The sequence below is a fragment of the Solanum dulcamara genome, chromosome 11 (assembly GCF_947179165.1).
Source record: "Solanum dulcamara chromosome 11, daSolDulc1.2, whole genome shotgun sequence".
In the NCBI taxonomy this organism is placed as follows: Eukaryota; Viridiplantae; Streptophyta; class Magnoliopsida; order Solanales; family Solanaceae; genus Solanum; species Solanum dulcamara.
Genome location: NC_077247.1, coordinates 36,550,595 through 36,565,216, shown reverse-complemented (window position 1 = coordinate 36,565,216; position 14,622 = coordinate 36,550,595). Strand labels below are relative to the sequence as shown.

Genomic DNA, 14,622 nt, shown 5'->3' with positions numbered 1-14,622 from the left:
GCAAAAGTTGTCCTTGTGCGTGTAGAAATATACTACAAATTAAATCAATTTAAGATAAGACCCGAAGTCTTAAAACAATTATAGTTCTAAATTAAATTTTAGTTTTTCTACTTCAGATTAAGTAAATTGTTAGCGTGTGACACACTTTTAAAAAAAATATATTTTAGGACATAAATTAAAAGCTATTTTTCCCTATTAGTCTTTAGATTATTCTCCTAAAAAATGTAAAGTAATTAAAGAATCTCATTAAAAAGAAGGGTAATTATGAAAAATATAATTCACTTAATTTGAATTATGAAAAAAGTCTCAACAATTCACTTAATATGAATTAAAAAAAAAAAAAAAACGGATCTAAAATTTAAAACTTATGAATTCTAATTTTTAGAAATGGCAGCATATTGAGTTCGGAACAAAATTATTTTTATACATATTAAATAATTTTAAAAAAAAGATAATTAACTAAAACTATTTAAACTCATAATTCGAACACTAACTTATTCCTCATATATAGAATTATAAACAATTGACCGACCTCACTTTGCACACTGCTTGTGGAGAGAAAAGATGCATAAAGATGTGAAGTATTAAATGCTATTAATATTATGGGGTGATGTAATGCGAGAGACGTGTTGAATGGTAGTCGTAGGAATACATGACTAGACAGCCGATGAGGTTATAAGGTAAATAAGGCGGTACATGCCTTCATTTTGTTTGGACGGTGATGTTGTCTACACTTGGTCGGATGATGTCTCCTCCTTGGAAAATCAAAAACACAATATGAAATTATATAACCTCTTACCGAAGTTAAAATTTAAATTTTTAACTTGTATATGAACAGATATTATATTTAGAAAAAAATTAAAATTTTATCAGTAAAAGTAAAATTTCTTCCAAAAATTGCCTGGAATTTGTGTCAAGTTCCACAATTTAGTGGGATGAGGAGATTAATTTGGACTCTTTATAAAAAAAAATGGATAATTTTTTCTTCATAAGCTAGCTATTCGGGTTGATTTTGGCTCAAGATTAATTTCTTTACATGACTTTTGTGGTTGAGGTAGGCTCCAAATTTATTTTTTTTATATGGTATCCAAGTCAAAGTTATCTCAATTTATGATTTTATCGATGTTGGATCCCCATATTAAATTATTCATATTCCACATGTTTGGTTGGTTTGAGGCGGGGTGTTAAGTCTCACATGGTGGAATGAGGAGAACAATCCTTCTCTCATAAGCTATAACTTTTTGAGGTGGAGTTAGGTGTAAGATTCATTTCTTTATAATTTAAAAAAAAATTGAAGATAAATTTTTAAAATCTAATTAAATTTGAAGGTAAGTGAGTTGGTTAAGTTGTCTGTGTAGATTTTAAGTTATTTGACTTATTTATACTTATTAAATTTTAAATTTATATTTTTCTATAATTGAATATTGGTTGTGATTTAGTAGTTTAACTCCAAACTTCCAAAAGTTTAACTTGTAGATCATCTTGATGGATGTGAGTAGGGGTGTACATGGATCGGGTTGGTTCGGATTTTTTACAAACCAAACCAAACCATTTGTGTCGGGTTATTAAATCTATAAACCAAACCAAATCAATAAAAGTTGAGTTTTTCGATATCAATATTTCTCGGGTTTTTCGGGTTTTTTCGGGTTTTGGGGTTTTTTTTTGGGTTTTTCATAGTATCTAATAAAAAGCACACAGAGCAGTGCTTCTTAAAAAGAGTTCTAGTGCAAAATATTAACACATAAGATGGACGCAGAACACTGTTTGAAGTTTTAACTTTATAATATAACTTTATAAGATGAGCTTTTTTGTATATTATTTAGATAGGCTTCTCAAGTCCAAATATAAATGTAAGAAAGAAAACAAAAATTATGAATTTTTTTTTAAAAATATTTATAAATTATATTTTAATAAATATTTTTATGTATAACATAATTTAAAAGTAGTATATCTATAATCGGGTTGGTTTGGGTTCGGTTTGACTTTTTTTTTTAGTTAAAATCAAACCAACCCTATAATGGTCGGATTTTTTTTCCAAACACCAAACCAAGTCAAACCAAACCACTAGTCGGGTTTTTTTCCCGGTTTGGTTCGGTTTGTCGGTTTGGTGCGGTTTATCGATTTGCCCTGTACAACCCTAGATGTGAGAGAACTTTGAGTGTATTTAAACATGTGAGAGAAAAATTTATTATTTTTTTAATTTCCATAGTACATTATTATTAGTATCTATTGATTAGTCTATACAATTTATGCGCAAATTCATTCCAAAATGAGGAATGAGACTGAATTGGTGTGTCTCAATGATTTAGTATACATCAAATACAATAGAACATTAAAGCCTAGTTATGGCGCTCGGGATACCACTAATCCGATTTTGTTGGCTAATATTGATGAAACAAATAAATGGTTAGATAGAGTCCCTGAAAATCATGAAAATGAACTAATATATGAGAGAATGATCTCGATTGGGGTACTGTTACTATGACGGTTGGAATTGAGGAGAATATCTATGGTCTTAGGGGGAGTTCTTCAAGTTCAAAGTCACATAACAAGGGAAAAGGAGCAGCTACTACAAGTTCAAGTCGGACCCTAATTGATGAATATTTCAATGAGGAAGAAGATGTAGACAAATATACTGCTGAGAATTTTGGACGTCAAGAATTTGAAAATCTTGAAGAAGAATAAATGTTGCTTTGTTTACAATTTGTTTGTCCGCGAGAGGCTTTCTCTTTGAATCTTGGATCTCTTGCTTCTTTTCTTAATACCTCAAGTGCATCCGAGGCAAATCGATCTGAATATATGATGTTGCTACTATAGTTGGTACTTGTTAACCATAGGCAAGCTACCATGGTTCAATAAGTTGTTAGAAGTTGGGTAATAAGTTGTTAGAGTTAGTTGAAGTTTGTTAGATGTTAGTTGTAGGTTGATAGTGACTTACAGCTAACTAGCAACTCTCTATAAATGCACCTTACTCACACCACATGTATGCAGGATTGTAATTGCACAATGTGACATTGTGAACAATGTAAACTTTCATCTCATTTCCTTCTGCTTCTTCTCTGTTGTTTCCTTTCTTCTTGTCACGCCCCGAGAGGGTACCCTAGACGTGACCGGCACTCGAGGACCATTGTTGGTCCCCAAGTGAACCACTTGGTCCATTCACACATCCATTCAATATCAATCAACCAGCGGAAAGTTTAAAATAAAGAAATAATTTGGCGGGCAATCCAAATCAACTATCTAACTCAAGAAAAAAAGGCCATGAGCCAACAAATCAAACTCCGATCTTTGTCATTAGAATAGTTTGACAAGAATAATTCAAGGAAAGAAAATACTCAATCGATCCATCACTATCTAGTCTATGAAGCCTCTATCATTACCATCTAATTGGTGCCAATGACATATTCATGGCTACCTCAAATCAAAATGAAAAGGGCTAACTCGACGCAAGAATAACATAAGCGGTGTCCTCCGAATGTAAGGGAGGACTCACCAATACGTTGAGTGTGTATAAATCCTCAATGACGCTCCTATTGACGATCTCTTAAACCTGTCTCTGCATCATGAAATGGTGTAGGTCTAAATGGACGTCAGTACATGGAATGTACGAGTATGTAATATGGCAGAATGAAACATACCTCAAGGAAGAATAACGTTGGCTCAAATATCTCAATTCAAAAAGATAAGAGAGACTCAATCAAAGTATCATAAGGCTAAAGTAAGGATACAATTTTAGACAAAGACCGATCATATACCATACAACCCATTCCAATCATACACTATCTGGTCACATATCATTTAATCCATTCCACCACATATCACTTATTCCAATCCAATCATACACAATCCAATCATATGTCATCCAATCCAGTTCAATCATATACAATCAACTCAACAAACAACTCAACAATCAAGTCAAAGGACTCAACTCAATAAATATGCAACTTAGAACTTAGTAATGTTATACAATCCAACTCAATCATCAAACAATCTCATCGAACCAATCATATCATGCACAAACCACTCAATTTGGGAGTTTCTCTAACCGACAACAATCCCACCACCTATATATAGGTGATGCACAACGAGTCACATCGTTGCCACGTCCGTTCATACTTGCCAAGGTATGAACGACTCAAACCAATCATGGATCCGTCAATCAATCAAGTCCTATCATTTCACGACAATGAAATAGGGAAACATCCTACACGGTACAATCCCTTCCTACGTTGGCGACGTAGTTTATGGGATTCGAGTATGGACTATACTCTTACCCAATTCGGTGCTCAATACTCCTCCCAAGACTCAATACGCACATATCATTGGACTATTTTCAAAACTCAATCAATCTAGTCTCATTGGACCTTCTTTCAAATCAACTCATCTCAATCATCAAACTCTTCTCTTTAAATTGATACCATCTCAGCTCAATGGATGTAGAAAATATTATATGCATTTAAAAATATAGTTCCAACTCCTCAAATCTACCTCAAAATATACATTCTTATGTAAAAATGTTCAACTCATTTATACTCAAAATACTCATGTTCAAAGATAATTAAAAAACTTCTCAAACTCAACTCATGCTTAAACTATTTTTAAATCATAGATGAAAAATAATCATTCTTTAAACTCAAAAATAGTGTATAAATAGTTTATGCAAAATGTTCACAAATCATATATTTAAAACTCCTTCTCAAAGATTATTTATTTTCAAAATATTCATAAGACTCCAATCAAATCAAATTATGCAAATCACATATCACATAATCACATTAGACTCCAATCTACTTCATCACACAACATCCTCATCAACAAAACCTCTTCATTCACATCATCGTCAAACATCATCATCGCATCATCATCAAATATCATCATCACATCATAACTATTCCATTTAATTCTTTTTATTCCAATCAATACACATACACAAACCATCCATCTCAAACTCAAGACAAATTATGACCAAAGGAAATCTCATTTAGGTTCATGTGAATGAATACATGAATTCATACTCTCAACAAAACTCAACTCAAGAACACCATCAATACATATGAATTTATATACAAAAATTCATTTGTAGTCAACAATATGAAATATAACTATTTAGTCATTCAAGTCATGAAAATCATCATTCAATTAATAATATAAAAAAAATATTCTATAGTTTAGGAAATTCAAGAAAATCTTTATAGAAGTTTCAAACCTTTCACAATCCTCATCCAACACATCTATGGGACATATGGAAGAACTCAATTCATATTTTAGGTTAGCCTTACATACCTTAGAGTAGATTTTGAAGAAACCTTGTTGTTGGGTCTTCAATGGGAAGCTTGAATCTTTGAATTTTTGGAGGCAAATCTTGTTGGAGATGTTTGGAAGAGAAGAGGATGGAGATTAGGATTTTTAGAGAGAGGCACAAGACTGAAAATATGGTCCAAATTGTCCAAGGCTAGAGTATATATAATTAGGGGAAAAGTCCAGTTTGCCCTTCCTCAAAATCTGGAAAACTAGGCAAAATTTCCTACTGGCGCTATAGTGGCGCGTCGCGCCACTGCAGCGCCAAGCCAAAATAGGCTTAAAACCTGCACATCTAATAGTGGCACGTCGCGCCAAGGACCAAACTACTAAGGCTGTTTTATGGCGTTATAGTGGCGCGTCGCGCCCTTACAGCGCTAAGCCTAAGTTTTCTGGGTTCTGGAAAATAGGCTTAAAAACCCTGCAAGCCTAATAGTGGCGCACTGCACCAGGGATCAAACTACGGAGGCTTGTTCCTGGCGCTATAGTGGCGCGTTGTGCCACTGCGGCGCCAAGCCCAGGCTTCCTGCAGTCACAACCCAGGCCTGAAATTCCGGCAGTACTAGTCCATTTTAGGATAGTCATAATTTTTGACTTCGAACTCCAAAATTTATAATCTTAGCAGCGTTGGAAAGAAGACTCAAAAACCTTTAATTTGATAGGTCATGGGCCACCCAATTCATCCTATTTTAGGATACATGGTCGTTAGAAGTTGACCCCTTATACGAACTCATCTAAAAACTTAATCGATTAGGATTCTTTGAACTCGACTTGGTGTTAGAGATCTCTTATGACCCCTAAACACATCTAACACACTTCAATTACTTAGAAATTAATCCTAACTCATGTGTAAGATTACAAGTCATACGGTTCGAGTCTACACACACGTGAAGAAATGTTCGAGTCTTTGCGAGAAAAAATCTGGGGTATTACACTTCTGTTGTTTCCTTTCTTCTGCATCTCTTTTTCTTCCTTCTCGACTATCTCTTCTTAATTCATATAGTCATCTAACAAAACTCCATCAATGGAGTTATCATGATATCAAAGCGTTTGGTAAGATCCTAGAGCAATAACAAGACGTTAAGTGCTTAGAAGCAGAGAAGTACAGGTGCTCATTTCTGAAAAGTGTTTGAGTCGTTATTAAGTCTCAGCATATTCAGTTTCGAAGCAAGTTCAATGGTGAACCTAGATGAAGCTGTAACTGGAACACTAGGTGCTGAGAACTTCAACTCAAACACAACAACATCTGAGCTTGTAATTCCAAATATTGACCACAATCATCCTCTCTTCTTGCATCAAAATGATACTCTAGGTAGCTCCTTAATTTCTCTTCAATTAATTGGTTTAGAGAACTATGCAATCTGGAGTAGATCCATGAGAATTGGGAGAAGTGTAATGTTGTTCGACCAGAATTGTTGGGGACTGTTGTGTATGGAGGAGATGCACACAAAGTGTGGTGTGATCTGAAGGAAAGGTTCGACAAGATTAATGGAGCTCATGTGTATCAACTCCATAAAGAAATTCATGGTCTAAGTTAGGGGACCATGTCAGTTACAGACTATTATACAACACTCAAAGGTCTGTGGAATGAATATGATTCAATTATGCCTTGTCCAGGCTGTTCATGTCCTGAGTCTAAGAAGTTTCAAGATCATTATGAGTATCAAAGGTTACTAGAGTTCCTAATGGGACTAAATGAAACTTACTCTACAATTAGAGGACAGATTCTCATGCAGTCTTCAATTTCAAATCTGAACAAAGCTTTTTCCCTTGTCATAGATCATGAAAGTCAAAGGAACATAGCACACACTAACTATGAATCATCCCTTCCTAAACTGATTAAACGTACTGCATTGTTTAGCCAAAAAAGAAGTGGTCATGGTGTTGGTAATGGTAACTCTGGTCATCAACCTAGTGGAGGTGGTGGTAATCCAAGTAGAAGTCACTATGAAACTCTGTTCAATCCTCAGAAACCACAAAAGTCTGTCATCATTTGTAAAGTTTGTAGTTATAGAGGTCACACTAAGGAGCAATGTTTCAAGGTCAAAAGCTATCCAGTGGGCTGGAGATCCAAGAAGAAAACTGGTAGTTCTATATCTAGCTCTAGTTTCTTTGCTAACTAAGTTACAGTTGCTCAAAGTGCAGGCTCGGCACACAATGAAAAACCTAGTGCAGCAAACAAGTCACCTGCCGCTTTCTTCACAGTTGATCAATAGCAGCAGATCATGCAGCTACTAGCCAAAGGAAGTGATACCGGTGGAGAGCACTCAGCCAAAGCAGCCACTGCAGGTAAAGTTTTATCTACACTAGTGTCCAAATATGTGAATAAGGAGTGGATAGTTCACACAGGAGCCACTAACCATATGACATCTCAACTATCATCACTAGATAAATGTACCTCAGTGTCTGAGTCTGAAAGAAGGTAGGTACTACTACCAATAGGAAATGTTACATTAGTGTCTCATGTTGGCAGCACAAAAATCTTTGGAGATCAAGTTATTGACAATGTCCTCTTTGTTCCTGAATTCAAATACAACATGTTATCTGTGTCTCAGCTCACTAAGGAACTTCAATGTATGGCAGCTTTCTTTCCTAATTTTTGTATTTTCCAGGATCTCTACAGTGGATAGGTCAAGGGGATTGGTAGAGAAGATGAAGGACTCTACATTCTCAAGAAAGGCTTCAACCATACTGATCCTACTCAGAGGTTATACAGTACTGCTACTGCTCAAACTCAATCTGCTCAAGTTTTTTCTACTAGTGTTGTATGTGGTAGTAGTTCTGATTCCAGTGCACTGTGGCATAGAAGGTTAAGACATGCTCTCATTGATGTAATAAAGAGGTCCTCTAGTCTTGCAAGAGTAAATATCTCGTATTATTCAACATGTACAGTGTGTCCATTAGCAAAACAAACAAAAGTTCCTTTTTCTGTAAGCACTCACACTTTAAAGGCACTCTTTGACTTAGTGCATTGTGATATTTGGGGTCCATATAGGGTACCTCTCATAATAGAATGAAATACTTTGTTACTGTAGTAGATGACTACTCCAAATTCACTTGGCTATTTCTTATCACAGTTAAATCTGATACTATAGTTGTGATGAGACATTTCTTTGCTCAAGTTCATAATCAGTATTCAACTTGTGTCAAAGTTCTTAGAACTGATAATGGAACTGAATTCATAAGCACAACCTTTCAGTCCATGCTGTCAACTCTGGGAATATGTCATCAAACCACATGTGTATACATTCCTCAGCAAAATGGTGTGGTGGAAAGGAAGCACAGGACTATCTTAGGCATGGAAAAAGCTTTAAGGTTCCAGGAATCTGTACCTTTACAGTTTTGGGGAGAATGTATTACCACAGCTGTCTATATTCTTAATAGACTTCCCTCTAAACTTATGTCCTATAAGTCTCCTTTTGAACTATTGTATCAGCATCCTTCATCCCTCTCTCATATAAAAACCTTTGGTTGCCTATGTTATGCTACTTGTCCATCCATCACAGATAAGTTCTCTCCTAGAGTCATACCTTCTATTCTTATGGGATACTCTTTGTCTCAAAAAGGGTACCTTTTATATGATTTGCATGCTAAGTCCCTGTTTGTGAACAGGCATGTTATGTTTAAAGAAGATATGTTTCCTTTCAGAGACTTCCAAACCTCCTCCAATCCCATATTTCCTATCTTAACTCTAGTACAACCTGATTCTGATCATCCTTCTACTAGCCTATCTCCTATTGCTGCTCCTTTAGACTCTCAGCTACCACTTACTCCTGAAGAACATTCTCATCTCCCATCTCCTAGTGTATCCCCTGTAGCAGTTCCTACCAGAAGGTCCTCAAGACCAACCAAACCTCTTATCTGGATTCAAAACTTTATTACTCAATTCAAAAGCCACTCTTGTCAGTTTCCAGTATCTGACTTTGTTAGCTACAGACATCTTTCTCTATCTTATAACTCATGCATTAAGACATACTCAGCTATTTCAGAGTCCTCTTCTTATAAAGAAGCTGCTCTTGACCCTTAGTGGATTCAGGCAATGCAGCAAGAAATAAATTCCTTGATAGACAATAAAACTTAGAGTTGGGTAGATCTTCCTCCTGGTAAGAAACCTATTAGCTGTAGATGGATTTACAAAATTAAATACAAGTCTACAAGGGAAGTGGAGAGGTACAAGGCCAGATTGGTTGCTAAGGGATATAGCCAACAGGAAGGCCTGGATTATGGAGAAACTTTCAGCCCTGTGGCCAAAATGGTTACTGTGAGGTCTATAGCAGCTCTTGCTTCTTCAAAGGGTTGGCTTATCCATCAGATGGATGTTCACAATGCCTTCCTTAATGGTGATTTATTAGAAGATGTGTACATGACCATTCCTCCTGGGTTTGCTAGACAAGGGGAGAACACTAAAGTCTGCAAACTTCACAAGTCTCTATATGATCTCAAACAAGCACTAAGGCATTGAAACTTCAAGCTAATACAGTCGAAATTTCACCAAAGTCACTATGACTACTCACTCTTTACTAGACATGATAAAAATGATATACTCATTGTGTTGGTATATGTAGATGACCTTTTGATCATTGGTAGTAACCAGGATATCATCAGTGACACCAGGAAAGATTTACAAAAGGAGTTTAAGATGAAGGATTTGGGATAGCTCAAATTCTTCCTAGGGATTCAAGCAAAGGGATTTACATGTCTCAAAGGACATATGCTCTTGAACTGATAGCTGAGTGTGGTCTAGGGGGAGCTAAACCTACAGTAACTCCCCTAGAACAGAATCAGAAGCTCACATATGTACAATATGATGAGTATATTAAAGGTAAAGGTAATGAGGGGCATGGAGATCACAAATTGCAGGATCCCAACAGTTACCAAAGACTAGTAGGAAGACTTCTATATCTGACCATGACTAGACCTGACTTAGCCTTCTTAGTTCAGGTCCTAAGTCAGTTCATGCACTGCCTTAAAGAGTCTCACATGGAAGCTGCATTGAGAGTATTTAGATACATAAAAGAAGACTTTGGACTTGGATTACTAATGCCAGCAGAAGACACCAACAAACTTCTAGCTTACTGTGACTCAGATTGGGGAGACTACTTGGAGACAAGAAGATCTGTAATTGGCTACTTGGTCAAGTTTGGTGGAGCCTTGATATCCTGGAAGTCTAAGAAGTAAGAGACTGTATCCAGAAACTCAGCTGAAGCTGAGTTTAGAAGTGTGGCTAACTGTGCTGCTGAAGTTACATAGCTTGTAGGACTGTTTGAAGAACTTGGAGTACACATTGAGCTGTCTGTGGTATGTGACAGCAAAGCAGCAATCCAGATTGCTGCTAATCCTATCTTCCATGAAAGAACCAAACACATAGACATAGATTGTCACTTTGTAAGAGAAAAGATCAACCAAGGAATGTTGAAAACAGAATTCACACACACCAAGGATCAACTAGCAGACTTGCTCACAAAGAGCCTTGGCAAGGCACAACATCAGCTGCTGGTGAATGAGCTTGGAGTCATGAACTTGTTCAAACCATGAGCTTGAGGGGGAGTGTTAACCATAGGCGAGCTACCATGGTTCAATAAGTTGTTAGAAGTTGGGTAATAAGTTGTTAGAGTTAGTTGAAGTTTGTTAGATGTTAGTTGTAGGTTGATAGTGACTTACAACTAACTAGTAACTCTCTATAAATGCACCTTACTCACACCACATGTAAGCAGGATTGTAATTGCACAATGTGACATTGTGAACAATGTAAACTCTCATCTCATTTCCTTCTGCTTCTTCTCTTCTTCTCTGTTGTTTCCTTTCTTCTGCATCTCTTCTTCTTCCTTCTCGACTAGCTCTTCTTAATTCATATAGTCGTCTAACAAAACTCCATCAATGGAGTTATCAGTACTCATGCAACCGCCACACATTTTTTTTCATGGATAATTATTTTTTGTAGAAACATTGAAAAAAACACTAGTAAAATTTACATCATTGAAATGCACACATGACAAACTCTAAATGAAGCACCAACCACTTGGCAAGTTGATAACCAAGATGATGAATAACACAAATGAATGTTACATTTTCTTGACTTCATCTTCAACAGGATCACGAAGAGTTCCAAACATCCAGTCCATCCATATTGTGTAGTGACCATAATTATGGCGGTACGTAGTATGGTGGATGGTATGGTAACCAGCACCCATTACAGGCCAAACCTTTGCATGTATGCAGTCATGGATATTTGCAGTCCATATGGCTTCTATGAATAAGAGTGCTATGTGTGTAGTAAAATGCACAGGCAACAGAAAAAGAGCTACTACATGGGGCACTGCCTGTAGTATTCCATCCAAAGGGTGGAACGCCAACCCTGATTTCCAAAGCAGCAAGGCATTGATGTTAGTGATTAACTCGGAAAAGAACTCCAGAATTAAGATACATTATAAGAGAAACTTGGGCATTTGAATATCATAAAAGCTCGAGAGGAAATATCATACAATTAAACTATATAGAAAAAACCTATCATTACTTAATTGGACTAAATTAATGTGTTAGCTTGCAATGAGGTGAAGATTTTATTAATAATCGTGGGGTGTTCAGGGTCAACGCTCGCTTCGATTAATTCCATGGGATATCTTTCAACCTCCCACTAGCAACAAGTTAACAATACGTAACCACTTCATCCCTCTTCGATCACCTCTAACCAAATAAATAAAGGGCATATGACCAATGATTGACGTGTGAAAATTTACATCGTGAGTTCATTGGCAAGACTATTTATTGTCAATCATACAGGAAAATGCAGAAGCAAAATTAGCAACAAGTTATCGGCAAAACAGGAGCAAGAAGCCTATCTAATGGGGCAGCCACAAGTTGTTTTCAAAATAGACCATAGTGAGTCATGAGATGAAACTTACCAGCAAATGGGGAGAGTGTATTTTGCTTGTTGTATATATGATGTGTAGCATGGAGATATTTGTACAGAGGTTTTATGTCATGCAACTCTCGATGCATCCAGTAGATACCAAATTCTACTATTACCAGATAAACTGCAACATAAATAAGGTAGGACAGCCATCCGACATCGCTTATTCTTGAATAACATTTTGTCCACCCACTTTCGATCATATACTCAGAAAGTGATGGAAGGGCACAGTACCATGGCATAGCTTTCATTGCTACTCCTATTTGCAAGAGCATAGCTCTATTTGAAGGGATGGCATCTGCAATCACAATGTTCATATAATTTTGCACTTTCTTCCAAACCAACACCAGATGAGAGTATATGAAGCAACAATGCAGATTTACCATTATCAAAGCACACAAGTCATATTTATTGAGAAATTGATGGCTTTAGAACTCAAAGAGGTCATCAATCAATCCAAATTAATACTATGATTGAGAATCACGAGGTTTCAAGTTCAAAATCCCAACAGAGACAAAAACGCTGGGTGATTCTTTCCATATGTCATTATCTTGGTGGACAAAGTTACTTAGTACATTTTGTTGATGGAAAATGACAGATACCCATGATATTAGTCGAGGTCCATGAAAGTTGGTCTGCATAACATGGTCATGATAAAAAAGTTGTCCCATCCACGGAAAAATTAAGTACACCGAGCATATTCTAGAAGAGATAATTGATATCAACTTGACACCAGTGTCATTCAAGTGTCATAGTCTAGAGCAACAAACAATGTGTTGTCATTATTGTCATAGTCTCAACCAGTGAGTAATTTATTTTTCTGTCATGTGTCATAACCAAAACTTGGATCTCTAATTACTCATCACTATTAAACCAAATGTATAGCTTTAGCCATGAAAGAAAATTGACAGTAGACAAATAACTCAGATCTGGCTAGTAAAAAGGTCTAAGAACTAAAACCTCATCTAGCAAATTCTAATTATTTTTTTTTATTCAATTCCACAAATGACTTTTAAATCTACGTCTAAGTTTATCAAAGAAAAAAAAAAAGAGGATGTTAATTACCTTTAGGTAGATAAACATTGCGCTTTAAGTAATAGATGTAGAAGCACCAAAGAAAACCAGAAACAAAGTAAAGCAACACCCCACCAATGTAGTTGCGGAGCCATCCTTGAAACCAATGAGGAAGTGGTCCCCACCATGATTCCGGCAAGAATGTACCCAAAACAATCCTATTGTAAAGCGACGTCTCTTCTACAAACAAATTCAAGTAATCGTCCATCGGCGAAAAAGGGGTTTAATATATTCCGATGAGCGACGGTCGTAGAAGGAGGAGGACAATTAGATTCCTTTGTTGACTCGTCACAAGTGGGAAGAATATGTGGTAGTTTTATCGGATTGATTTGGCCCTGAATATCTGTCAATTGTTCTCGGAGTTTTGGCAAAAAACATCTCTCACACTATAATTCAAATTTAAATTATATTTTTAAAATATATTTTTTTGATCGAAAAGTATTTAAAAATTAACAATTTTTATCTTCAGTTAGATATTGTCAAAAAAATAAAGAATCCTACAAAAACATGTGTAATTTATGTGAACAAAAAGTTTTTTTTGCATAATTCGTTACCTTCTATGACAAGCTCCTGAAAAAAAGAATATTAAAAATTGTGGACATCATTGCTTGCTGAAACAAAAAATGTTAGGAAGGTGTGAGGATAGATGATCTGCTCTTCTTCTCTTTTATCAACGGAAAGAAGTTGAAGTTTAATTATCTTCACCTTTCTTAAAATCAAATTATAATTAGATCAATAATTTTTCGGTACAATCTAATATTAAGGTGATCAAAATTTTATTTATGTCTCGCATTCGAGTTTTTAATCAAAACTCTGATTATGTCTCGCATTTGAGTTTTATTTTCCATTATTAGAAGTGGAAGTCTCCAAAGAAATATATTTCAACTGATAATTTTTTAATATTAAATCACATGAAAAATAAATGAAAAAACTGTGAATTAAAAGATTTTGTATAATGTTAAACTCAATTGCTCAAAAAGTTCACGATAATATATTTTAGCGTATTTTAGAATAATAAATACAAATGGGTGACTTAAGTTTTGTAGGATCTGTTAGTTTTCTGAAAATTTTTAACAGAAGGATGAAAAATTGTTAAATTTTAAATATTTGAAGGATATTTTCTGCTAAAAATAATATTTTAAAAATATAATTTAAACTTAAAATATAATTTAAGAATAATTTTGACCAAAAACTCATTGTTCTGGTCTGGCTGTCTAGATGGGCGACGGCCGCCTTCAGTGCTTTGTGCTCATTAAAAAAATACACTTTTATTAAAATAGCTTTTTCAAAAAGTTTTCTTTTTATAAATAATTTATGTTTTTGAAATATATTTCTCATAA

At 35.4% G+C, this 14,622-nt stretch overlaps 1 protein-coding gene across 1 annotated transcript; it reads right to left on the bottom strand.

Annotated features, from left to right (window-relative positions):
* Positions 1-10,952: 10,952 nt before the first annotated feature.
* LOC129875131 (delta(7)-sterol-C5(6)-desaturase-like) lies at positions 10,953-13,651 on the bottom strand. Its single transcript, XM_055950563.1, has 3 exons — positions 13,274-13,651; positions 12,201-12,506; positions 10,953-11,653 (listed from the first exon to the last, which is right to left on the bottom strand). Exons 1-3 carry the CDS (start codon positions 13,488-13,490, stop codon positions 11,361-11,363), a joined length of 816 nt encoding a protein of 271 aa, XP_055806538.1. The 5' UTR covers positions 13,491-13,651; the 3' UTR covers positions 10,953-11,360.
* Between the last annotated feature and the right edge of the window lie 971 nt (positions 13,652-14,622).